This window comes from Scomber scombrus, chromosome 5 (assembly GCF_963691925.1).
Source record: "Scomber scombrus chromosome 5, fScoSco1.1, whole genome shotgun sequence".
Classification (NCBI taxonomy): domain Eukaryota; kingdom Metazoa; phylum Chordata; class Actinopteri; order Scombriformes; family Scombridae; genus Scomber; species Scomber scombrus.
The window spans coordinates 15,788,477-15,813,636 of record NC_084974.1 but is presented as its reverse complement, the minus strand read 5'-3'; the positions used below and the strand labels follow the sequence as shown (position 1 = coordinate 15,813,636).

The window sequence follows — 25,160 nt, the reverse complement described above, 5'->3', positions numbered from 1 at the left end:
ACCCCACATATGCGTGTTCTTAAACACTGAAAAACAGTAGAAACATGTTTATCAGAAACAGGTTTATTGCCAAGTAGGTTTTCACATACAAGGAACGTGCCTCAGTGTGGTGCATAGCAATCAAAAAGTAGAAGGTAAGAGAAAGTATACAAAGTAAGAAAAATACCGTTCCCAAAAAAAGATATGTGATCACAAATAATATAAATAAAAATGTAGAATAAGTTTATTGAATAAGTTATTTATAATTTACAACAGTTGAATCCACCCATGTGTGGCACAGACTCAACTCAAACTGAACATTGTAAGCTTCACAGATGTAAGTTTTTTGCAGGGATGTTGCACTAGATTACATTACATTGTGCCGATGTACCAATACACTGGCAATTCGGTGTAAAATGAAAATAACAGTCTTTGCTTTAAAACTGTGAAGTAGAATAGCAAATATAACAGCAGAGGGGTCCTTGGGATCCCTGCAGTTTTAAATATGTGATGGCTCGAAAATGGGGCCTGGAAATATTCTAAATTCAGAACACCAGAAGTAGCCTTTATGTTTAATAATTCACTTAAATACTCTCTCTCTCTCTCTCTCTCTCTCTCTCTCTCTCTCTCTCTCTCTCTCTCTCTCTCCCTCTCTCTCTCTCTCTCTCTCTCTCTCTCTCTATCTCTCTGTGCCATTTGCAAGGTCAGTGGGTGCAGAAGGTTGGGCTTTAGTTGTGTTTTGTCCTCGTCACTTTCTCCTCTGCTCGGAGATGCAGGCTGCGACAGAGAGCCGGCTTATAGGAGCTGCCACAAACAGAAAACCTGCGCAAAGCAAAGGAACAGGAGCTTGTTTTGCGCTTAGTTTGAAGTCATGTTTCTGACTAATAACTGAGTTATAAAGGCCGCCTGGTTGGGTGTGAGCTCTGAAACGTGCGCAAGCCCACAATATAAAGGGACGCACTTAACTCAGAGCAATTTATTTTCCAGCTGACGTGGGAGAGAGAGGAGCGCAGGCTGAACTGCTTGGTTGGGCATCTCTCTGTGTGCCGGGGAGGAGAGCAGAGAAGCGGCGTTGACCTGCGGGGATTTTAAGCCATCCACGTTATTTTTTCATCAGGACTCAGACTCCGGTTGGCTTCACTGTGAACAGACTACACTCAGAGCGATGACTGTACTGAATTATCTACCGGCTCTCTGTCATTTCTCCGGCGAAGCCTTCAGCCCCGCCGTCCGCCCTTAAAATAAAGCTGCTGTGAACAAGTCAGCACCATCACCGTCGCCTAACAGCTGGGATTTACACTTTACCATGTCTTGAGACGTGGAGGGGAAGCTGCAAAGATGATGACAGTGAGTATAGCCTTGTTTAAACGCCACTGATGTCGCATCCTGGCTACTTTTAGCTCGTCTCTCGGGGACAGGTTTTCTCCAGGCAGGCAGTGACTTTAATTTTGACCGATAATAGTGACAATGGTGAATCGAGTGGGGGTCAGCCTGGTCGCAGCTGTAGTGGGTGTCACCCGCCGTGTGATAGTGTGATGCTGGGCGTTTCTGTCACCGCTGTTGCCGGGGGGATATCAGGTTCCTCCTGGGACTTTTTTGGGAACATGACATCATTTGAGTAGCCTATGAATGACTCTGCAATTTGAAGAAACGCACGCGCACCATGTTTACGTTTATAATCAGAATGAGGCTATATGTGTCTGCCCCCTCCCCAACCACCGACATAAATAATAGCCTATATGTAGCCACATGTAATCATGCTGTCATGCGTGCAGAAATGCCACTTGGAGTGCGCTCGATGGAAAGCAAAGACTGGGCGTATGCGATGATGCCCCCTTGGCAAACCATCTCTACCAAACGACGGGCAGAGTTGTGAGGGGTTGTCTTTGACGTAAATTAAACGCCCCCCTCAAGCACCCACCCGGCGGCGGGGTGGGGAACGATGCAGCTGTCAATTTGCATGTATTTTGTTGGCCAAATCCAGCCTGTACACTGCGCTTCGGTTAATCCCACAGCGGATCAGCTTTACCGCCTGCCGGGCCGTCTTCCAGCGCCTTCCTTTCTCTCTGCCTCTCTCTCTCTCTCTCTCTCTCTCTCTCTCTCTCTCTCTCTCTCTCTCTCTCTCTCTCTCTCTCTCTCTCTCTCTCTCTCTCTCTCTCTCTCTCTCTCTCTCTCTCTCTGTCATAAACACACACTTTAAATGATTACATTATTCTAATCGGGCTCATGTGACCATCGCGTAGCTATTGTCGTGATAATATTTGGAAACCAAACGCTGCTTGGAGACTGCACACATCGGGATACTTCAACAGAGGATCGGTGACCGAGATTTGAAACGTGATCGCCTTGGATACGCTTTCTCTACTTAGCGATCTTCCCACTTTTGGAGAGGAAAACCCATCCGGTTCCTGACGCCGGTTTTTATGAGGGGGGTGGTTCTTTCCGTTCTTAAAGGGTGACAAAGCCAATATGACAGACTGGCTCATTCACACACCAGAGGGACTGGTGACCGCGTAGTGATCCAGCGCATTTGATGAGCACGTCGGTAAGGTTGTTTTCCGGTGTGCTGCTAAATTGATACATTGTGTGGTGAAATATGAGCACCCGTGCTGCATTTTGTAACCTAAATATTTTCTGTTATAAATTCACATAATCCCGACCGAAGTCATGTTGCTGTAAAACACAAGGTCTACGCGAATTCAGAGTATTAGGCCATTAGTAGGCTGGTAATGAGTCCTCCCCCTTCAGTTGTAAACCTAGAGGGGCTCCTTGAGTTTTTCATGTCAAGCACTCGCAGATCGTTGGAAATGAACCCAAACGAACTGAATATAGGGTTTGAAATGTCTCTTCATTATCGTCTAAACTAAGGGATAACAAGAAAAAAACTCATATATTCTGGAAGTGAACTAATTCATCAGTGGGTAGAATAATACTGATCTCGGAGGTCCCAACAACATAGTGGCCTACAATTCCCACTGCTTTTCAAATAACTTAGTTTTAACTATGTAATGAAGCCTCGCAATCACGTCTAAGCAATATGTGTATTTGTGGTGCCTGTGCCATCCTCATCCCTGCTGCAGCTCCACTTCTGTTCTCTCTGACCTGTTAGCATTTCATGGTGAAAGGAGAGTTCCTTAGCACACTGTTACTTATGTCTCTACACTGCATCAGCAATTTGTGTAGCTATCTAGTCTCCAAGATGCTGAGTCACATTGCTTCACCCAACATAGATATTTTCTGCACTGTTCTCTGACGTCAACAGCCAGTGTCTGCACAGGTGTGGTTTAAAAAAAAGCTTAATTAAATGTGTGTATATATTTATTGCTATTTCCCCCTCCAGTCTTTTATAACAGGCGAAACTACTTTGAGTCCTTGTAGTGTTAACCAGTATTCAGCAATGTTCTTAATTAATTAATTTTTTTGAGCAAATCATAATGTGGATCACACAGCAATCTGTCATTACTTTGTCTTCCCTGTGAGAAATTGTGTTGCTCCTTGCTTTTCATTAACTTTTAAAAGTGGTGTGAGGCACTGTGATAATGTTCTCCTGCGGAGAAAATACTGATAACTCTGTAAGAGAAGGCTCAGGTCAGGAGGATATTTGTGGAGGGTTGTAAACAACGCAGACATTTTCATTAGGTGTGAACTAATCAGTCAGGCGGTGATCGGGGCTCTGCAGGAGCAACACAGTCAAGGGTAGACAGCAACGCAGGACTCATTTGTCGATGTCACAATTTCCAGTCACATGTCAGTGTCACTCACTCTCGACCCTCATAACACCCTGTTTTGTCCCTGTGGTGCTGTGCAGATGTAGCAGTGGGTGGTGGGATATTATTCTGACTCATCCAGCCACACGGACTCCACCTTCACTGCGTGTGCGTCAAGTAATGCACAAGCCCACACACATACATGTTCACATTGGCTAATACAGAGGAATGTAAAATGAATGAGATTATTGGTTAGCAAAGTCTAGCAAGATGGTAAGATTTGGAGTAGTGCTTATTGTCAGGGAGCGGACTAGAAACAAGTCCAAGAGAGACAGTGACTGCAAATTCTAGTAGAAAGGAAGTTCCTACAGGACAGGAAGTGCTTTGTGGTTGTCGTTCTCAAACCACAACACTGGTGTGACTAATCTAAGTGAACACACTTCCCTAAATAATCTTTTCCTCAATAATACATTTTCCTCTTCTCTTCCCTCCTTCCCTCTCCTTTCTTATGTCTCTTTTGAACTCTTGTACTTATATGTGTCCCTCTCTCCTGTCCCAAGTCTAAATCTATCTGTCTTCACCTCTGTCATTGCAGGATTACCGGGAGGATGGCATGGACCTGGGGAGTGATGCATCCAGTCGCTCCAGCTCAGAGTCCAACTCCAACAAGGTTACGCCTTGCTCCCCTTCTCTTGACCTAGCCACTTTGGAGGACTACAAATCCTCCCCATCTCTGGACCTGGTCACCTTAGAGGACTATGAGGAGGATGAGGACTACCAAGAGTATAAGAAAAAGGTGATAGAGGAGTGGGAGAGCGAGTATGGAGAGGACTACACCTCTCCACAGCCTCCTGGTCAGGAGGAAGGCGGAGGAGGCGTCGTAGGGGTTGACAGGGTCGGTGGAGGCTACAGGAAGACAGTGAACAGCCGCAGCCTTGCAGAAGAATTGCAGGATGTGAAGACCGTCCCACCCCTCCCGGCCCCCAGCGGACGCACTGCCACCTCAGCTGCAGCCGTCCCCGAGGAACTGAAACAGAACGGCAATCTGATTTTGCCCAGGAGCAACCAGCTCCACTCCCCTGGTACACCACAGGGGGGCACAGGGACTCCCAAGCCCAGACACCGCAGCTCCAGTCAAGGCAGGGGGAGCCGCAGCAGTGGTGGGGCTGGCAGTGGAGGAGGCAGTGGAGGAGGCAGTGGAGGGACTGGGGGACGGATGGGGGGATACAGAGAGGAGGAGGGTGTAGAGGAGGAGCCTCTGCCCACCATGGACTGGGCAGCCCTGGAGAGGCACCTGGCGGGGCTGCAGTGCCGAGAGCAGGAGAACCAGAACCTCAACCACTTCCAGAATCACAACATGGGCAAGACCAACTACACCTCAGTGAGTGTGCAAGGATTTTACATGTTTCAGTCTGTTCTTGTTGGCCTTTTAAGATTTTCTTCTTATGTGTGTCAAAGGTTATCCCACACATATTTTTTCCTAGTTTTCCCATACTCTGGTGGGCTGCTGTAATCCAGCAGTTATCCGTGTCAGATGGACCCTGGAAAATATGAGGTCTGGTTAGTTGGAGTAAGGAAGAGGGATTAGTTGGCTAATGTAGCACTAAGCTATGTGGCCCAGCTATTAACCTGACCATCATGGAGGTCTGACTACACAGCTGGAGGGAAGTGGAGGCTCCCAGCAACAACTCAACTCCCAGAAATGTGACTGTCATATTGTTATGAGTGAGAGCAAAACTGGAACATAATTATTATTATTTGATGATTTTGGGCAGAAAAACACAGCAGCAAAGGCTCATGGCTGACCTTAGAGACATGCATGTTCTTTGTTGTGGCCATGTGGTATTTCTACCAGAAGAGGTCAGTGTTGCATCGACATTCTGCAGAGAGCAGCCGCAGGCCCTTCATGTCGCACTAGCAGCTGCACTGAAGGCTTTTCTGATTCACTTGCAATCTCATGATATAATTTAGTTGAAATCACAATCAAAATTAGTTTTAAGTTATTCTGTGGGTCTAAAATTGTGTAGTTTTAAAACTTTACAGTGGAGCAGAAGAAAATTGTTTACAGCAACCACAGTTTCGGTGCAGTCACTTCTGTCACCAAGTAAAACTGAGCCAGGGTGAGTGTGTTTGGAAGAAGAGAATTGGTGTTCCTTTTGGCATGCAAGCACCAAAACCTTTTCCTCACTGCACACAGACAATGGCTGAAGCCAGTGCCATTGTGAGTGTGCTGTGTGTGTTGTGTGTCTTTGTTTGCCTGCCCTGGAGGCCCCCTCTGTCTCCCTGAGGCATGTCAGGAATGCAGCGGGAGAAGTGGGGGATGAGAGGAAGGAAAGAGGGAGGAAAGGGCAAGAAGATGGTATCGTTGGGACCAGGCAGTTCAGGGCCACATGGCTTGTGTGTTTGCGTCAATGTTCATTACCTGCTGTCCATCTGAAATGGGAAGGTCACCTTCTGGTATGTGTTAGTCTGGTGAATGTCTGGTCTCTCTCCCTAGGCAGTGGTCTGTGATATAATTGACCTGGGTGGAGGAAAATCTCTTGAAAGAGAGCATCTGTCTCCACATGGAGCCACTATCTTCTTACAACACATATGCACACACACATAAATTCACACACGTTCCTCTCACTGTAGAGACATTCTTGGTCACTGTTTTGTGTGCACATGAAGCTATAGACTTGGCCCTATGTGACAGACAGAGATAGACTGGATCTCCAGCTGTCTCTCTTATTACAAGGAAAACCTTGGGCCTCAGATTTTGATGGTCCTGTGTAGATAAGAAATTGGAATTAGCCGTGTAATCCTACCTGAGCAGGGAGCTGAAGAGATATACCAAAGAAGACCGGAGACACATACTCATATCTTGGACATTCCTACTCTCAAAATCATCTGAGTCATATGGATCATATTAGTCATATCAGTCCATTCCTGAGCTCCTGATTAGTAATTTGACCTTTTGGTTTGCTAGGTTCCTTTTCTGAGCCTCCCCCTACAGTAAAAGAGGACCGTGCAAGTATTGACCCCCTTACTAACCTGTTAATACAAAAGCACAAAAGCAGTCAAGTGGCAATTTAAGAGCCAAGACTCTACTGGGAAAAGCTCCGGCCCTCTGTGACCCTGCAAAAGATAAGGTATAGATAATGTGTGGACTTTACGACACAACATCCCCCTTCTCTTTCTATGCCAGGGGGCATCTGAAAGTCTTAATTCTCAAATTTGCAGGACTTACCAGACACCCTAGAGGGAAAGGGAGGGCTGGTGCTTTTAAAATGTTGTTAAATATTTAGACATCCACTCAAGCGGGACCCACCAGTGAGACGGTGCATGTGTTCATGTATGGAGGGGTCTGTCTGTCTGGGATCTTGCTGTGGTCCAGCGGGACATACATTCATGCTTCACTAGAGCTTCAAAAGCATCTGTGTTTTCCGAACAAAGAGACACTCAAAGCTCAAAGCTTATAATCAGTACTGGTCGCTAAGTGTATGGAGACTGGTTTGGCTTAAACACAGTTTTGGTTGTGCTTAAGATTTTTTTTTTTTTTTTTAATAAGGATCATTAAAATCAGGGATATACAGACATTTCCTGCATCCTGGTTGTCCTGTTCACATCTCCATGGCAACAGGCCCTGTCTGAGTTACAGTACAGGAGAGTCCTAAGGGCCTTAAAAAGTTAATTGGGCTGTGTTTATGACCTTACTGTAAAAAACACTCTTGGTCGAGGTAATTTTTTTCCACTGTTCAGGTACCATAAACTGAATGTCTACTTGTAGATTCATGTAAAATACTTTGTGGTACTTTATTTTGTGTTGTGTTTCATCTTTGTGGCCCCTTTTGTATGAATGAACTACACTAGTCATATTGGTGCAGGTGTGTTTAGTTAGGGTGTGGTTTCTGGCTGCTATAATCTCAGCATCTGCCTGCAAGCTGTGGGTGTGGGTTCAGGGGGATTCATGAGGACGAGGGGCATTGTGACCTGATCGTAATTTGTTTCTAATGAACTCGGGAGGCACGTGGCAGAGAGGGGCCCACAGGGACCTCAAGTCCATCAGGGGTAACACAACCACTAACCCTCCATTAAGCTCTGCAGCCCTGAAAGGTAAACAATAATATTATTGTTTCAAGGCTGTCTTGAGGCCAAGGGGAGGGGGAGGGGGGGGGGGGGGTTAGGTCACATGTCCTCAGAAATTTACCTGTATGTTTTCCAAAGTGCATACTGGAAAAAAAAAGATTAAGAAAATATCCATGCCCAAGGCTACTTCTTTTTTAAATCTCAGACTGCACACGCCCAGACTTACTCACACAATTTAAAAACACCCCATGGGTAAACTGTGGATATAAAGATAGGGCCTGTGCTGAGACCTGCAGCACCACTCCCATTTTAAAGAGACCAACTCTCTCTCTCTCTCTCTCTCTCTCTCTCTCTCTCTCTCTCTCTCTCTCTCTCTCTCTCTCTTTCTCTTTCTCTCTCTTTGTCTCTCTCTCTCGGTCACACACACAAACACAGCCATATGACTCAGATACAGTCATACTGTCCACTCAGGTACAGGCTCACAAGTTGGCTCACTAATGCCTCACAACATCTGTGACAGCCATTATATATATTCATATCTACATTACAAATATGAAGCATATTGCCCCTAAGGTAGAGAAAGACATGTAAAACAATTTATATGTTGTCTGCATTCATCAAAAAACAACTTACAATTGGGATTCCCTCTCACCATCTCACACTGCATGACAATCTACTCAAGTGTTGGCAGTGTTGAAGAGCTTCCAGATTATGAATGGATCTATTTATTTCCACGTAGCAGATTTGAATGGAATGACCTAATATGAATAAAAAATGATTTATTATTATTATGCTAATGTATCTTAATTTTGTGCTTTTAGATCAGATGTGGTAATTTACCTTTTATTTTTTATAGTAATAGGTCGACAAGCATCTACTTAAAAGGAAAGTGTCTCTCACGCACGACCATATAAACAGTGAAAAGGCCAGCAACAGCCATACCAAAATAGTAGAAGTGTGGACAATGCCCCAGAAAAATACTCACGAGTTGTGGAAAATAAAAGGATGAAAAAAATGAGAGGTCGGAGAAAAAGAACAAAGACGAAGAAGGGTTTCTTTTTCTTTCCACTGTCAGCTCTCTGATTATGTACAAGTTCAGCAGCTGAACTGTGCTCACCACTCTCCACTAACAACCTAACTACTACCTTCGCTCAGTACTCAGACATCGCCACGTAGAGGGAGAGAGGGCAAATGAAGGGGAGAAAGAAGAAATTGTAGGGTTTGAGAAGTCGTGGATAGTGGATATAAATAACAAAGAGTGTAAAGTAGTCACAGTAGACCTTGGTCCTGACCGGGAAAACAAAGCAGTGAGATGTGAACTCAGAAGAGTAGCGAAACTTCAGTGGTAGAGGGAGATAGCTGGGATCAAAAAGAGGAGTAGAAAGGTGAAAGAAGGTATGTGGGGTCAGGGTTGTGTTTGATTGAACGCCAAAAAGGGCGGGAATTTGGAGGAGGAGATAGTCAGCAGATACATGGGTAGGAAGTGGGAGGAGGAGACAGAGATGGGGGGCAGGGCTTTAGCCAGGTGTGGAGAGGGCCTTTTGAAGCTCCGGTGTCTGGTTCAGCCCCTTAGGCTTAACCACTGCTCCTCGTGTGTGCCGGTACCAGCTGAAACATGCCCGGCCCTCAGCACATCACGTCAGCTATCACACACACAGACACACACATACACACTCTCCTTAGGCTGCACCACCTCTGCTTCAGTCAGGCAGTCCTCCTGTTAGTCTGCACGCACACACACACACACACACACACACATGAACACACTCACGTCACTAAATCAAAGGATATCTTTTTCTTCTCTTGGTATTCTGACAGTCTGCCAGTGTTGGTAGATGTTTTTCCCTTTTTTATCAGCAGAGTATTTTTCATCTCAGCTTAACCTTGGATTCCTCACAGCAAGTTGGGCACCTAACTCAGGTATAGCAAGATATGACTAACTTTTTTTTTTTTAATGTGCTTTCTGTCCAGTTTCAGCGACCCTTTTTTATTTTGCATGTAATGTGATTTGGCTGTTGTTAAACTTAGACAAAACCTGAGAAAGTTCAGACTCAAAGTAAGAAAAATAGTTTGGCAAAAGCTTCCACATGTATTTATAGCCTAGGGTGCTACATTCCTTTGCTGTCACATGTTGTCTTTTGAGTTTGTATGTAACAGAAAAGTTAAATCTGCGGCAACGGGAACATAAAGTAGAGCCAGCTACACATCTGTCCATGCATCTCAGTTGACTAACAAAGAGCAGGTTCATGCTGGCAGGACTCTCACTATGTGGGTCCTTGGTAGCTTCTCTTTTCTGGCTTTCTGGTAAAGAAAGAAAAACATAAAATATGCAATGCTCATCTATTTGAATTCTGCTTTAAATAACCAAAGTTTTGCACTGTGCACCTGTTTTGAATGTTCTTTTACCTTGAGCTACAGAGAGTTCGTAAAATAAGAACTCCGTAAGTACTAGAAATGAGAAAGTCTGACTGTTTTATGATTTTTTGTCGCTTTAGAACACCTACACTACTAGTCAGAAAGAAATCATGGAAGAAAAAAAGAAAAGGCAGAGGCAGAAAATAATAACAAACTACCTTAAATGGGTAAAATCAGTGAATCGCTAGACTGAACAGTCAGTTAGCTCTCTCACCATTGCTCTTTCAACATGCAAACATGTCTGCTTAGTGTGTCAGAACCTAAAGATATATATACTAGTGTTTATTGTTGAGGGGCATTTATCACTGAGAAGCCCATCATTAATCCCATGGTTATTAACAGTGTTGAAAAAACTAAGTCAGTATTACAAGTCAGATGATCTGCTATACAACACTTGTTTGGAGCACATTTATATGCTAATGCAAAATCTAACATTTTGCAATCAAGACTGACTGCTGGCTGGCACTGTATGTATTGTTTAAACATTCAGCTGACAGATTATACACAAAAACTGTAACCAGTGGCAACACAAAAGTCATAGAAAAAGGGCAGGATCATCAAGTTCAGATGTCTGCCTCAGTAGGTGTGGTACCATCTAAATTGCTCTTATCTGGTGTCAAAGTACAGTTTAACCTGATAATCACTCTTCATCTAAACATATAAACAAACACATAAACACACCAACCGCTTTTGTATTGATGAGTAATATTAACACTATAGGTGAATATGAGCTGACAAAAACAAACAAGCTTCCCATCCAGTTGCTCAAGGTGGAAAACCCTAACCTTAACCCTACTACTACCTACACACTAGGGATGTCCCGATCCAGCTTTTTGCACTTCCGATCCGATACCGATATTGTTGCTTTTAGCATAGGCCGATACCGATACCGGCCGATCCAAGCATGTATTAAAGATTAAAGATATTTACTTATTTTGTTGTTATACTCATGTTGAAAAGGGTTTTGCTCTTAAGAACAACTAGCCAACTTAATTAGGTTAGTTTGACTAATCCACAATGGTTGGTAATGAGAAGCTGACCTGTTTATTCTTAACAGGGTTAAATAAACACAAAATAGACAAAATAATAAATAGTCAATTAACCACACAAACTGAATTGGCATCAGTGCTCTGCTCTTGAACAACAAGAGTGTAAACCAAGGCTTAAAAAGCCATCAGTGCAAACAATATTGTAAACTGTATTAAAAAAGCAAAACACACAAAAAAGCTGAGTAGAAAATAAATAGTGGGATGCTGGACAGGTCGCTAGGTGTGCTGAAAAACGCGGACCGGATTTGGGGGGAAAGCTGAAAAAACTGGAATGGATTACCTACAGCGGTGCGCTGGAAAACACGGACCGGAGTTTGAAAACAAACTGGATCGGGATTTTCCCGTGCAGGCCGATCCGATATTGATATGCATTTTTTGCTAATATCGGCGGCCGATCCGATCCAAATATCGGATCGGGACATCCCTACTACACACATTGGTGTGTTTGATGATCTAGAATGATGTCACCAAGGCAAGCCAGCATGTTGTGGGTAAACTAGGGCTGGGTATCGTTAAAAAATGATGATACTATACCAATACCAGTACCCTTAAAGTGATACCCATGCCAGTAGAGTACTTCATTTAGTAGCTTTTTTCCATCATGTGAATGGAAGCAATCAATTGCATAAAATGCCACCACTCCATGTCATCGAAATGTTTTTTGTATGAATATCTTTGGAAAATATTCAAATCATTGGCTAATTTTTTTCCAGATCTGGGTACAGAAAGGATTGAATGCAGGTATTATTTGACTGGAGAAGTTTCAATACTACGTGGTACTTTGTTATTTCAGTCAATACCTTAAAGGTATCAAGTAGCAATATCCATCTCTAGGATAAACCAAACTGAAGTGCTGCTCTAAGGGGAGATTAAATGATCATGTTTTAGGTGGAAAGGTATAGCTTACAGCTAAACATTCCACCACAGTTAGTCAAGATGATCATTGGGAAAGATACATAAAGATGAACACTAACACACCCTTCCTCTGATTCATTCACACATGATTCATGGAGGTTTGAGAACGGTGGATAAACTGTCAAACAGCTCTTCAGTGTGTGTTATATATATTTAAGCAATGGGCCTCATGACATGCATGTCAACCCAGGCTCAGACCAAGTATCAAACTCATTTTACTACACAGTTTCGAATCCCCACTCTTCTTTTTCTCTTCCATACACCCTCTGTCCTTCACTACCATTCCCACTCCTGTTCCCTGCTAATTGTCCTCTTCCTCAAGCTGTCAGGAGGCATTATAGTCTAATGTTCTCACACAGCCAAAATACAGCAGGAGACCATTTTCTCCCCTCCGCCTGGCTCCCCCTCTCCACCCTATGAAAACTATCAAAGACGGGGTGCAGGCTGTGAGTGGCAGAGCGTGCTGTGGAGGAAATGGGGATTTATGTAGCTGTGAGGAGACAGCCTCTAATGTTATAGCTTTGTGTCAGTCCTCATACTGCACAGTCACCACAGAGCAACACATTCGCACACAGGCCAGCTTTATAAGTAAGAAGGGGGCTGAAAGAGACAGAAAAACAAGGTTTATTTCAAGAGGGCAACAAAAAGAGAAGGAGAGTGGGAAATTGAGAAAGAGAGAGAAAGGTTTTATGTTTCCCAGGTAGTGAAGGATTTTAAAATCCTATCCATCACTTTTTGATTTTGATTTCTCTAGCTGTAGGAATAAAGCCTTGAGTCAGACACGCACACAGAGCTGAGTTTGTGTTGAGTGTGTGTGCGCTTGTGTGGACATGAGTGTTCATTTGGGTGGAGCTGAAACATAAAACACAGCTCCTCTCTGCTCTTAATTACAGAGCGTGTGTTTGGGTGTAAGAGAGCGAGAGGTAGAGACATGGGTTTTTATACTGGGGCTAAAAATACCAATAATCCATGTGTAAACCACATCTACACACAAACAGACTGTAAACAACCAACAGTATTTTTGTCTCTATGTTTCTCACTCTTGTGTTATCTAAGCTGTTCATGTGACTGAGTGTGTGTGTGTGTGTGTGTGTGTGTGTGTGTGTGTGTGTGTGTGTGTGTGTGTGTGTGTGTGTGTGTGTGTGTGTGTGTGTGTGTGTGTGTGTGTGTGTGTGTGTGAGACAGAGAGTAAGACATTGTGCCAGGTCATGCTGAGAGCTTCATCTGTTGCTGTAGTGAACTGAACACAGAGCACTTTCATCTCTTCACATACCCATAACGCAAGAATAATCATTCCATCAGACCAAAGCAGGGTTGCAACTTTAATTAATGAAAGGTCTAGCCTGGGAAATGTCAGTAATGCTGAAAATGGCTAAATGTCCTAGCTGGGTTCCTTTACAATTTCTTAAGCCTAAAGTGACTTGTTCATTTTCCTTTTTTGGCTTACCAACAATCCCAAACCCCAAACTATTCAGTTTACTATCAAATTAGTCAAAGAGAAGCAGCAAATCATCACAATTTGAAGCAAAATCTGAGGATTTTTAGCCATTTTTCTTCTAAAAATATTCATATTCTTCTAAAATTATTGTTTTGTCAAGCTAATTGACTAATTCAGGTCTGCAACTTATGATTATTTTCATTATCATTCATACTGCCAAAGATTTTCTCCATTATTAATTTTGGTCTATAAAATAGAAAAAAATCACAATATATAAAATATACTAAATTTACAATGATATAATACAGAGAAAAGCATCTAATCCTCACGTTTGAGAAGCTGGCGTCAGAGAGTGCTTGGTGTTTTTGCATGAAAAATCTTTACAGATTGATATTCTATCAATCAAGTAATTCATTAATCAACTATTTCTTTCAGATTTAAATGTCCAGTGTTTAGAGTTTAGTGGCGTCTAACAGGACAGGCTTAACAGAAATAGAATATAATATTCATAAGTATGTTTATTTAGTGTATAATCACTTGAAAATAAGAATCATGTTTTCATTACCTTAGCCCTTTATATCTACATAGGGAGCGGGTCTTCCTCCATAGACCATCACAATGTTTCTACTGTAGTCCAGAACAGACAAACCAAACACTGGCTCTAGAGAGGGCCTTTTGCGACTTTAATGGCCACTGAAGGTTCATCTTCATGCTTTGAAGGGGAGGGGGAGAGGTATTCCATTGATTTCAATCTGCAACCATCCCGCTAGATGCCACTAAATCCTACACACTGCAACTTTAAGCTAAAGTAATTTTTTTCTACTTCTTTATCATTCAGCTTTTACTTTCCCTATTTTGTGTATGCAGTTAAGACAACAAGAAGCACATGAAGATATAATTGACAATGTGTGTTACAGCTCCTGTTTAATAAGAGACAGTGTCTGTGTCTAGTGTAAGTGGTGGTCACTTAGTCATTTAATCAGTTAGTGTGAAAAGTTGTTGTGGCGCATTTAAAAATGCGAAACAAACCTCACTGCAGCCTGATGGTCACAACATGCTAGTCTTTCCACCCCGAATTGCAGACTTACAGTCCTCATTAGAACAACCTCTGGTGGCTGATTATAAGAATGAACACACACAAACACACACACACACACACACACACACATGCACTCCCTGGCCTTCCACATCAGTTCCTCCCTGTCAGAGTGAGCTCATTACCGCCAGAATCTGGCCCTCACACTGAGCCAACCTGCTTTGCTATGCAGTGTTTTTACACTGGCACAAAATGTCAGCTTGCTAAAAGCATCTGAGCTCCTCTCTTCCCACTGAGAGGGAGAGGGAGGCAGAGAGAAAGAGAGGGAAGAGGGGGACGATGGAGAAATGTAATGAAAAGAAAGCAAATGTAGTTACACTGAAAGCCCAGGGAGAGAGGAAGGAGGGGTAGATGGCATGGAGGCTGGAAAAGAGAGAGGGCAAGCTGTTTGTCAGAGAAAGGAAGGAGGTGTCACAGCATGAAGGAGATTCATGTATTTTCCATGAGCTGTACAGAGTGTTACGGGGCATTATTTACCACCTAAAGTATAATTTCCAGCTTTTTCTATATCCCACTAGTCACAGTAGAGTGAGCCACCATGTTGTTCACTCAGTGATCAGTGACTTTTGATTAAGTATTCATTATTTCTGTTTGCATCTATAAATACACCCACATAGCAGAGTTGAATACACAGAGCCCCACATGAGTGGTGTTTTGATGTGTGGGATGAGAGGGGGGAAACGAGAATGAGAGGAGATGCTCCAGTGCTCAGTGTACACTGCAATGCTCCCTCGCAGTGAGAGTGACATACATAATAGCAATTTCTTCTTCTCTAAGCAGGCGTAATTGACATGCTTCTGTTGAAACCCAGCATTAGAATCAGCATACAGCTATGTTTAACATTCTCTTTTTTTCATTTTTGTTCTTTTTCTTTTTACTTTTCATATCTAACACCACCCAGCTCAGCCCAAAGGAACATCTAATAATGTGGCAAGTGTGTGGGAGGCTGAACTGTAGTCTGCCCGCCTGTTTGTCTCTAGTTAATAATATTTGTCATCTGCACTGATTAAGGCCACTTACATAATCACAGTTGTTGGAGTTTGTCTGTTTTTTGCTGCTTAGCTTTTTGTAATTTGACAATCGGGGGACGCACACTACGTATTCTGGGTAGTGTCAGATAGCGTTTTCCTTTATAGTGTGAATAAAGAGATCCGGTCTCCACCTATGCCGTGACTCAGATTGCAACCTTGACAACAGTGTGAAGGTCGGGAGGGGGGGGGGGGGGGGTCTTTGGACTGACTGCTGCCATGGTGATAGAGGAGAGACAGGGGGTTCCTGTGGCTTTTTATATCAAAGCATGACTCACAGATGTTGGACATCAAAGTTGTTTTTCTTTTTGCGCCTGTGTATGCGTGCGCTTGCCTGAAAGCACATGTGCTTCAGAAAGAGAAATCATTACCATGGATTTGTGTTCAAAAATGAAAGGCATTATGCTTTGTAAAGACTGGTACACACAATGATTGACTCACTACTCAAGGGTATGGCTTTCATTTTGATTTTTTTCACTCATTAAGTCCCAGTTAATATTCTGGTATGCTCGAGAAAAATGCATCTACAGGCAAAAGTCTGAAGTCACTGCTAGATGCTATTCAATTTTTCACACTCATTCTATAGTGTATGTTGGCCCTTATACATAAATTAATAAAGTGGCTGTGGCTCAGGAGGTAGAGCGGTCGTCCTCCAATTGGATGATTGGTGGTTTGATTCCCGGCTCCTCTAGTCCACATGTCGATGTGTCCTTGGGCAAGACACTTAACCCCAAAATTGCTCCCGTTGTTGTGCCAACGGTGTATGAATTCTCCCTTGTAAGTTGCTTTGGATAAAAGTGTCCGCTAAATGTAAATAAAGGCGTGATTACTCTTTTTTATCATTAGAGAACAGTAAGAAGATGATGAAGCAAACACACAGCCTTGATTTACTGAGTCGGTTTATTAGGTTGTAATTGCTAGAACATGTAAAACACTTTGAATCACCTTGCTGTTGAAATATGCTATGCAAATAAACTTGCCTTCAATGCCTTGGCTTGCCTTTGCTCATGTGTTAGAATACCTAAATTAACCAATCTAGCAAAGCATGGGCATGGCATTGAAAAAAGACAATCTCCCTACCACTTTACCACTTGAACCACAGCCACTCCTAGAAGATTTATCACATTTCTCGGTAAGCAGTGAGAAAAACAACTTTATCACAAGTCAGCATCATGCACAGATAATTATATTCGAGGTTAGTGTGGCAGGATTGGCACCGTTCCACTGAGTTCCAGCTGGGCACCATGCGGCAGGTCAAAGCAAAGCCAGTGATGTGCAGGGTTTGAGCAGAGAGATCAGAGCAGGGAGCTCATCGATCCACTTCCATGTCATTAAACTCAAGAGTGGTGTTATCGGGAAAAGCAGCGTCATCCAGCAGACATCAATATCGGATAGAGAGATCTGGCCTGAGAGGAGGGATGAGATAACAGGAGCCGTATGTACCTTTCCAAAAAAAAGACAAACATGAAAACTGAAACAGATGTGCAGTTTAACGGCATCAGTCACATTCTTGTGCAAAGCTGTTCCACTGCTTTAATTGGAGTGCTGATAGCGGAGAAAAACAGAGATACAGAATTCTTAAAGCACTTGAGTTGTAACTAAAAAAATATATCCATGAAATTGTTAGTCGATTAAACAATGAGTTAAATGATACAAACTTTAAACATCTTTGGGTAAGCGATTATGATTATTTTTTAAGAATTTTTTTTATTCCAAACATTCAGTGTTTCTAATTTCTCAAATGTGATAGTGTGCTGCTTTTCTCTGATTTCATCATTTGGTTCGGACTGTTGTTTAAACAGAAAAGGGACCCTTTCAAAATGTTTCTGACAATGTATAAACTAAAGTATTAATGTACTGATTTAAAATGAATTTATAGATACTAATAATTACAACTGCCAACCAAATGCTGACATCTCAAGATGGATAGAGTCTCTGTGAGATCAAAACCAGACAACAAAGAAACTGATTTATAACATTAATGGGTAGGTGCCAGGATGGAGGTATGTGTGAAGAGATGGAGAAGGGAGAAAGGATTATGTGAGTAGGTTGGCCTGTGTGTGGATTACAGACCGGCCATCTGCCACTATGGGATTATAATCTGACAAAGAGACAGACAAAGAATCAAGGGAGGCTGTACATACCATATAATGACCAAATACTGTGTATACTTTTACACAGTGAGAGAAGCATATTAGTGAGACATCTTTATTTAAATAAAAATTGTCCAAAACTGGCAAAATTTAAGTTTCAATCAGGAACTTTCTGATCAAAGAATGAAACATTACTAGATTTTCAGTACCAGCCCTTTGATACTTGATACTACCGACACATTTGACATTTGATACCCAGCCCTGTTGTAGGTTAATGAGTTTTATGGTATTGCGCCATTTGTTTTGTTGACCCTTCATGCAGTGCAGATAGGATTATGATTAAGGTTAGAGAATAAAAGTCACTCCTCTGCCCTTGCTCTTCTCCCCTGTCTCTATGTCCTCATCTGGCTTGACTCCATATGAAAGAGCAGAATGACATCCCAACCCTGACCCACGCCTCCCTCCTCTCTCTCTCCCTCCCTGCCTCCCTCCTTTTTCCACCATCCCCTCTCCACACTGGCCAACTCTGCATACACTCAGTCCACCAGCTCCTCCCCCTTTTCAGTCCAAACCAGACAGAGAGAGGCGATCAGGAATGCGCTCTGCTTTTCACTGCTCCCCTCCCTCTCTCTCTCACTCTCTCTCTCTCTCTCGCTCTCTCTCTCTCTCTCTCTCTCTCTCTCTCTCTCTCTCTCTCTCTCTCTCTCTCTCTCTCTCTCTCTCTCTCTCTCTCTCTCGTTCTCACAACCCTCCTCCAGTCTCTCGCTCCCCTCCCTCTCTCAGCTTTGGAGAAGCAGCGATCAGACCCTGCCCTTCTCTCTTGACAAACAGACAGATCAAAAAACAAGCAGAAAACAGAGATAGAAAGCAGTAGTGAAGACTCAACTGACTAGCAAGGAGAGGCAAGCGGGAGAACTGGTGATTTTTTTTTAGTTGGATCAATCGCAGGGCGGGATCCTTCCTTTCCTCTCTCCTACTTTCCACTGGAGTACCACTGCAGGGCTGGGAATCTTCTCCCAGTCCAATTCCAGTTCTCCCAGCTCAGCCAGCTCCGCTCTAGGATGCTGTGAAGGATGGTCCACCAGGAAAACTGTTCTTACCAGGTAGTTCTCAGATTTAGATGACTTAAGTTAATTGCCAATGTTTTAAATTTTGACGCAAGCTGATGTTGATTTTGATGTTGGTGTAAGCTTCGCTGATTAAGGCGCTATCATATGTTGTCTCTTCAGTCAGTTTATCATAAATCCTTAAATGCCATGTTGAAACTAGGCCATTGCTGCAAAGCTTTGGACTTGTGTGTCATTGCGGAGACTCAGACCTGTGTAGGAGCGTTGCTCTGTCTTTTGTGTTACGTGATTGTGTTGTGAATCTGATGGCTGGCCGGTTGCTAAGAGAGCACTTGACTCAAGGGAATAATGTCCTACCTCCCCTCCACCCCCTCCTCATCCAGCTTCATCAATCCATGTCAAAGGAGTGGATGAGGTGTGCAAGTTTTTGGTGTCATTACTGAACTCTGTGTGTGTGTGTGTATGTGAGTGTAAATGTGTTCTGTGCTGTGGTTTCATATTGAGGATGTGTTAATTATTAATTTCAGACAGTATGGTGAAAAATAGGATTTAAATGTGAATGGTTGCTTGGAGGGGTTGTGCTTGTTTTTGTATTCATGTTTATGAGTGTGTATGTGTATCTATATGTGTATGTGTGTGTGTGTGTGTGTGTGTGTGTGTGTGTGCTTCCTGCACATGTGACAGCAGTGTCCCACTTTATCTAACGAGGAATTGGGAGGAATGAAGTAGTCGTGATTAAAGGAAAGCAAGCACATCACAGCTGTACATCTGATTTTCTACAACCAGCTCTGTGAGGGAAGAGTCTGCAATGCAGTAGAGATGGAGAGTGGGAACGAGCAGAGAGGTAGATGAAAGGCAAAAGAGATGAGCAGAATATGCCAGGGGAGGCGTTGAGGGGGGAAAGAGGGAGCGTCTTTGATGGTAAGAAGCAAGTGTAGAAACAAGGAGTGAAAAGCTGCAGAGGGAGTGATGAGAAAGATACATGAGGGTCCTAAAGAGATGGGTGGATTGGCCTTGTGGGTGTGCTATCAACATGCAACATGAAACTTGGAAATCCAAATACTGTCCTCCAACTGTGTGACTTTCCTTTAGGGTTTAATTGAACTGAGTGTGAGTGATCTGTCTTGCTGTTTCCTGCATGGGATTTGTCTTAGTGTAGCTGAAGGGCTTCAAGCTGGTTACTAACAATTGTAAGCATTCACCTCCCTGTCATTATCAACCGTTATAAAAGCTGATCTCTTGTCAGCTCCATGCACATCCTCTTAAAGCTCAAGATTAGGCTTAGGATTTAATAAACTGCCCCTGGGCTTCCAGTTTGGGATTTTTGTGGCTGGAAAACAACTCACATTTTTTTAACAAATCATTTGTATTTATCTTGGTACATGTTCTACATATTTGTATGTCAGGAGGTTGGATTTTCACTTGTGTGGGTGAGTGAGGGAGTGGTTGTATAACAGGATAAGGATTTCCTGCCATGTTTCGTATAGATAAAAGCTAGATGGAGCAACGGAAAGATGGCAGGATGGACGGAAAGAGGTGAAGATAACCAGAGAAAAGTGATGCCGAAGGGCTAGTGTAGAGATAGAGGATGAGAGGCAGAGATGAAACAGTCGCAGGAGAGGTATTGACAATACAGCTTGAGCAAAGAGAAGCAAAAAATTGATAGAAAGAGAGCATTGAGAATGGCATACGGTTTTCTGAGCCAACGGCGATTATGCATGATAGGGAAAATGGGAAAAATAATTGACTCCAGTTTAATCTAGGAAATGAAAATTGAGGGGGGCTGTTGTAAAAAGTTTATTAACAGTTGGAGAAAGGGAAGGAAGTTGTCATATTGCAAAGAGTGAATCAGAAAAGAGATGAAGTGAATAAGAGAAAGAACGAAAGCGGTAACGGGACAGAGGGTTCAGGCTCTGATAACAGCAACTCTCTGGAGGCCTCTCAATTAGACTGGTAACCTGGCAACAAGCAGTGAGACAGCGCCCCTCACACGCACACATACATCGAAGGATGGAAAGAAGCAAAGGGTGATGGGGGAAAGAACAGAGGACTAGAGGAGGAGAAAGGATTAATGAGAGGGAATGAGAGAAGGGTTTAATGGGGGAATAAAGTGAACAAGGAGTGCTGAAGGCAGGGTGTTGTCCCTGTGTCTCTGTTTGTCTCCTGGGACAGTCTATGTTTCGGGGCAGTCTTTCTTTTGGTTATCAATGTTGTTTTTTCCTCAGTTTTAATTAAGGTGTGGTCTTTGTGTTTCTGTCTTTGGCCACTGATGACTAAGAGAAGAGAAAAAGATGAAAAGGAATGGAATTTAATGGAAAGCATGTGTCCTTCTGTTTGTTCACCCTGTAATGTTTAAATGAAGCTCCTTCCCACTTAATGTCATAAACAATTAGCCAATTAAGTCTTAGGCTGATGCTGGGAAAACTAACAAAGTGACCATTTGACCCATAGTCAACTAAAAACCATCCATCGATTGAAGACCTGTCAAGAGGGGTAGATGCATCATGGATCAATTTTACAAATAAACCATGAAACCAAGAAGGACAAAATAAAATGTTCATCATTAGATCACAAGAACAATCAATCATCAAGCAATCTACTGTCTGCAGTCATCTCCTTCATCTCAATGCAGCACTTAATTTCAGTAAGTGCATAAGTGAGTTGAAACCATGCTTTTGTTCATTTTATTTACCGGAGACTGAGGTCTCAATATGTCATCCTGTTTTCAGATTCTCGTGTAAATCCATAAATCTGGTGGAGCTGTTTTGCTGTCAGCAGCAGCACAAGCGGGTTGAAGGGTGATGGTGAGATTTATCAGCTTGGCCACAGTGTGTCATCTCGAGCCGGAGGAATACTGTCAGTTTGCCAAGGCCTCAGGACCCCTGATTGAATGCTGAGTCCTGTCACATACAGTATGTGTATATGAGCATGTCTGTGTGTGAGATAGACAGAGTATGTGTATTTAGGCTATTTTATCCATGCATGCAAGTGCAGTGACACTGTAACTGTGTATGAGGTATGGTCTGATGAATTATAAATGAGGACTAGCAGCACACTGATTGATCATGCTAGAAAGACAGAATTGAACATAAGGGTTGACAGTAAACCAAATTTATGGAATTATTCACATTTCAATAAATGGTCTGTAAAACATATAATTAAACTGGAAATAACCATAACAAAGAGTGTTGTAAATTCATCAGAAGTGGGCCAACACAAGAAAAGTAATGTCATGCACTGTATATTTACACAAGACTACGTGTCTACAGTGATGCAAGCAACTCTGTGAAGCTGTATTTTGGTACAGTGGTACTCTGAGCTAAATGCTAACATCAGCATGCTAACATGTTCACATTGATAATGTGATGCTGATGTTTGGCACTTTTGTCCATCCATCCAGTAAATGTTGAGATATTTCAGAGGATAAGTAAAAACTTTGACATGTTTTGAGGGTATCACAAATTTCTTTAGGACTCATTTTCTCTGGACCATAAATGTCTGCAGAATTTCACTGCAATCCATCATAATAGTTGCTGAGATATTTCAGTCTGGAAGAAACCGGTAGACTGACCAACCTATAGACTGACAATGCCTTTCGATAAGTCCTTAAAAATAGTTATTGTAACATTTAATGTTATTGAAGTAAATGTGAGTGCTTATCATGATGTACAATTGATAACAGAGCATTATTAACCAGTGTCACATTGGAAAAGAACTCTTCCCTCTAGTGCTGACCCAGATTTATCAAGACAAAAACAATTTGTTATAAAAGTGTTACACATAGTGTATAATTTGCTAAAACTAAACCTCCCTTAAACACTGGCCTCTGTGACACAGTGTGTGTAGGGGACTTCCCGATGGGCCGCCCCGTGCTCCTTTTGCAGCCCAATTTGTTTGGAACACAGAACATTGCCATGGAGAAATTCTCACCACGTTGCTATGGCAGCAGCCCCCTTTCTTTTCCTCCTTGTTCCAAAATAAGATCGGATCTGAGTCTCTAGCGTTCCTTTCAAACGTGTCAGGAAATGTGATATGCTGTTATAATATCACACAATGATATGCAGAAACATCACACATGGGTTTACAGATAGAGAAACTCATAAACAAGCATGGAGCGGGACTGACAGGAAGAGCGAGGGTATCGCCAGTGTAGGTGCATTCGTATCAAGCATATGCACGCTCACACATATACACACACCACACGCACACACACAGTGCCATTGGCCTTGGATGCCAGGCTTACAGGAGGTGCCAGGAACCCACTCTCCCACAGTCACCCTCTGTTCATTTGGAACAATACACCATTCTGTGTCTGTCTGTATCCGTCTATCTCTCCCTCTCTTGCTCTCTCAGCTGACTTGACAGTCAAGCCATCATCTACATCAGAGGAGAAAGAGAGAGAGAGAGAGTGTTTGTCTCAGCTGACAGTCTCAGTCTTTGCCCTTGAACTGTGATTGAGGTGATATTTGTGTACACATTTGAAAATGTGTGTGTGTGTGTGTGTGTGTGTGTGTGTGTGTGTGTGTGTGTGTGTGTGTGTGTGTGTGTGTGTGTGTGTGTGTGTGTGTGTGTGCGCGTGCGTGCGTGCGTGTGTGTGTGTGTGTTTTGCCTGCTAATTATGTCCAGGTAGCTAAGATACTGCTTCCCTATCAACCTCCTGTCCCATTTGAATCAGTGGTGACTTCACCTTCACCATGAAGTCAGCCTCAGTAATGAAGCAGAGAAGAGAACCAGCGGGCCCCACCCTTCAGCCCCAAACAGGCCACTCTCGCACACAACTAACACCACTTGTATTGGCTTGTGTGTGTGTGTGTGTGTGTGTGTGTGTGTGTGTGTGTGTGTGTGTGTGTGTGTGTGTGTGTGTGTGTGTGTGTGTGTGTGTGTGTGTGTGTGTGTGTGTGTTGTCTATATTGTCCCCAGCAGCAGCAGTCCAGCATGGGTGGTGGATTCAGGAGACAGCCAAACAATTCACTGCACTCTACCCATAATCCTTAGGGATCAACACAGAATCAAACCCACTTCCTATTTTTTCATTTAACCCCTGTGTGTGTGTGTGTGTGTGTGTGTGTGTGTGTGTGTGTGTGTGTGTGTGTGTGTGTGTGTGTGTGTGTGTGTGTGTGTGTGTGTGTGTGTGTGTGTGTGTGTGTGTGTGTGTGTGTGTTATTCCCCAGCTGTCTGATTATTTTTCTGTCTTCTCTTTCTATCAGCAGAGGAACAGATGAATGTGACTCATGTTCATTATTTTTCACTTAGCGTTCTCTTCCCTCTCGTCTCTCTTATATGCGTTTGTCCTTGGCTGGCTATTTTATTTCTTATCTGATATCCCCATCTTCCCCTTAGATCTCTGACTGTTCAGTATGATTCATCCTCTGAATCAGTCCACAGGTGGAGGTTTTGATGCTGAATGCAGAAACAGTTCCTTCTCCACTTACAGTCAGGTATAAGATTTTGCGTATTTCTTAAAAGCTTAAAAGAGCACTATTGTTTTAGAGCACTGTGTTTGTCTATCTATGGTAACTTGTCACATATGAGACATTCAGTCTTTTTCAACCTGGTAGCAAGCTTTGTGCATGTGTGTATTGATAACATGTTTCCTCAAAAGGAGGATGACCTACACCATCTGCAATGCCGATATCATTACTGATTGTAGGTCATTCGTAATCAATAGGACAAAATCCCAGTGTGTGGCATATAAATAAAAAAGTGTCCAGGAAGATTATTAGACATTTCTTATTACAGCATTAGAGCTGGGTATTTTTTTTTGAAAATTGCCAACACTGTTAAATGAGGTTTTTGCAAAAGTAGGCCTTCTCAAATGCATTACAATAGCATCTAATTTTATCTTAATGAAAAAGGATAAAATATAGTCCAAATCTAGCAAAATTATGATTCAAATCTGAAAATATCTGATAAAAACTAAGAACAACAACAAAAATTCTTTCAATTTTCTTAATGCCAGCTTTCAATGACCAGTTTTGGATACTTCATTGTGAGGTTTGATTCCCTACCCTACTGCTGCTATTGTAGTTGTACACATGTACATAATGTAGACCTGAATGATTTCTTTTACTTCTTTTTAGACTCCTTTTATTTCTCAAATATAATGATTGGATACTTTTCTATGTTTCATATTATTCTAAATTGATATATCTTCAACTGTTTGCTAGACAAAAAACAATTTGAATATGTCACCTTGGACTCTGGGAAACTCATACTTTACATAGACAATTAAGCAAATAACTAAAAAGAATCAACAGATTAATCAATCAAGAAATATAATCAGTAGTCGCAATCCACACTGAAGT

At 42.6% G+C, this 25,160-nt stretch overlaps 1 protein-coding gene across 2 annotated transcripts in view; it reads left to right on the top strand.

Annotated features, from left to right (window-relative positions):
• The first annotated feature begins 1,194 nt into the window (after window positions 1–1,194).
• Window positions 1,195–25,160, top strand: part of schip1 (schwannomin interacting protein 1) — a 43,195-nt gene continuing 19,229 nt past the window's right edge. Inside the window, exons 1-2 of one of the 2 annotated variants that reach the window (XM_062418904.1) lie at window positions 1,195–1,326; window positions 4,282–5,067. In XM_062418904.1, coding sequence (XP_062274888.1) covers window positions 1,318–1,326; window positions 4,282–5,067 — 795 coding nt within the window. In that variant the 5' untranslated portion in view covers window positions 1,195–1,317. Of the gene's footprint in view, window positions 1,327–4,281; window positions 5,068–18,588; window positions 18,892–25,160 lie in introns of those variants that run through there. The other variant, XM_062418905.1, reaches the window with a different exon arrangement.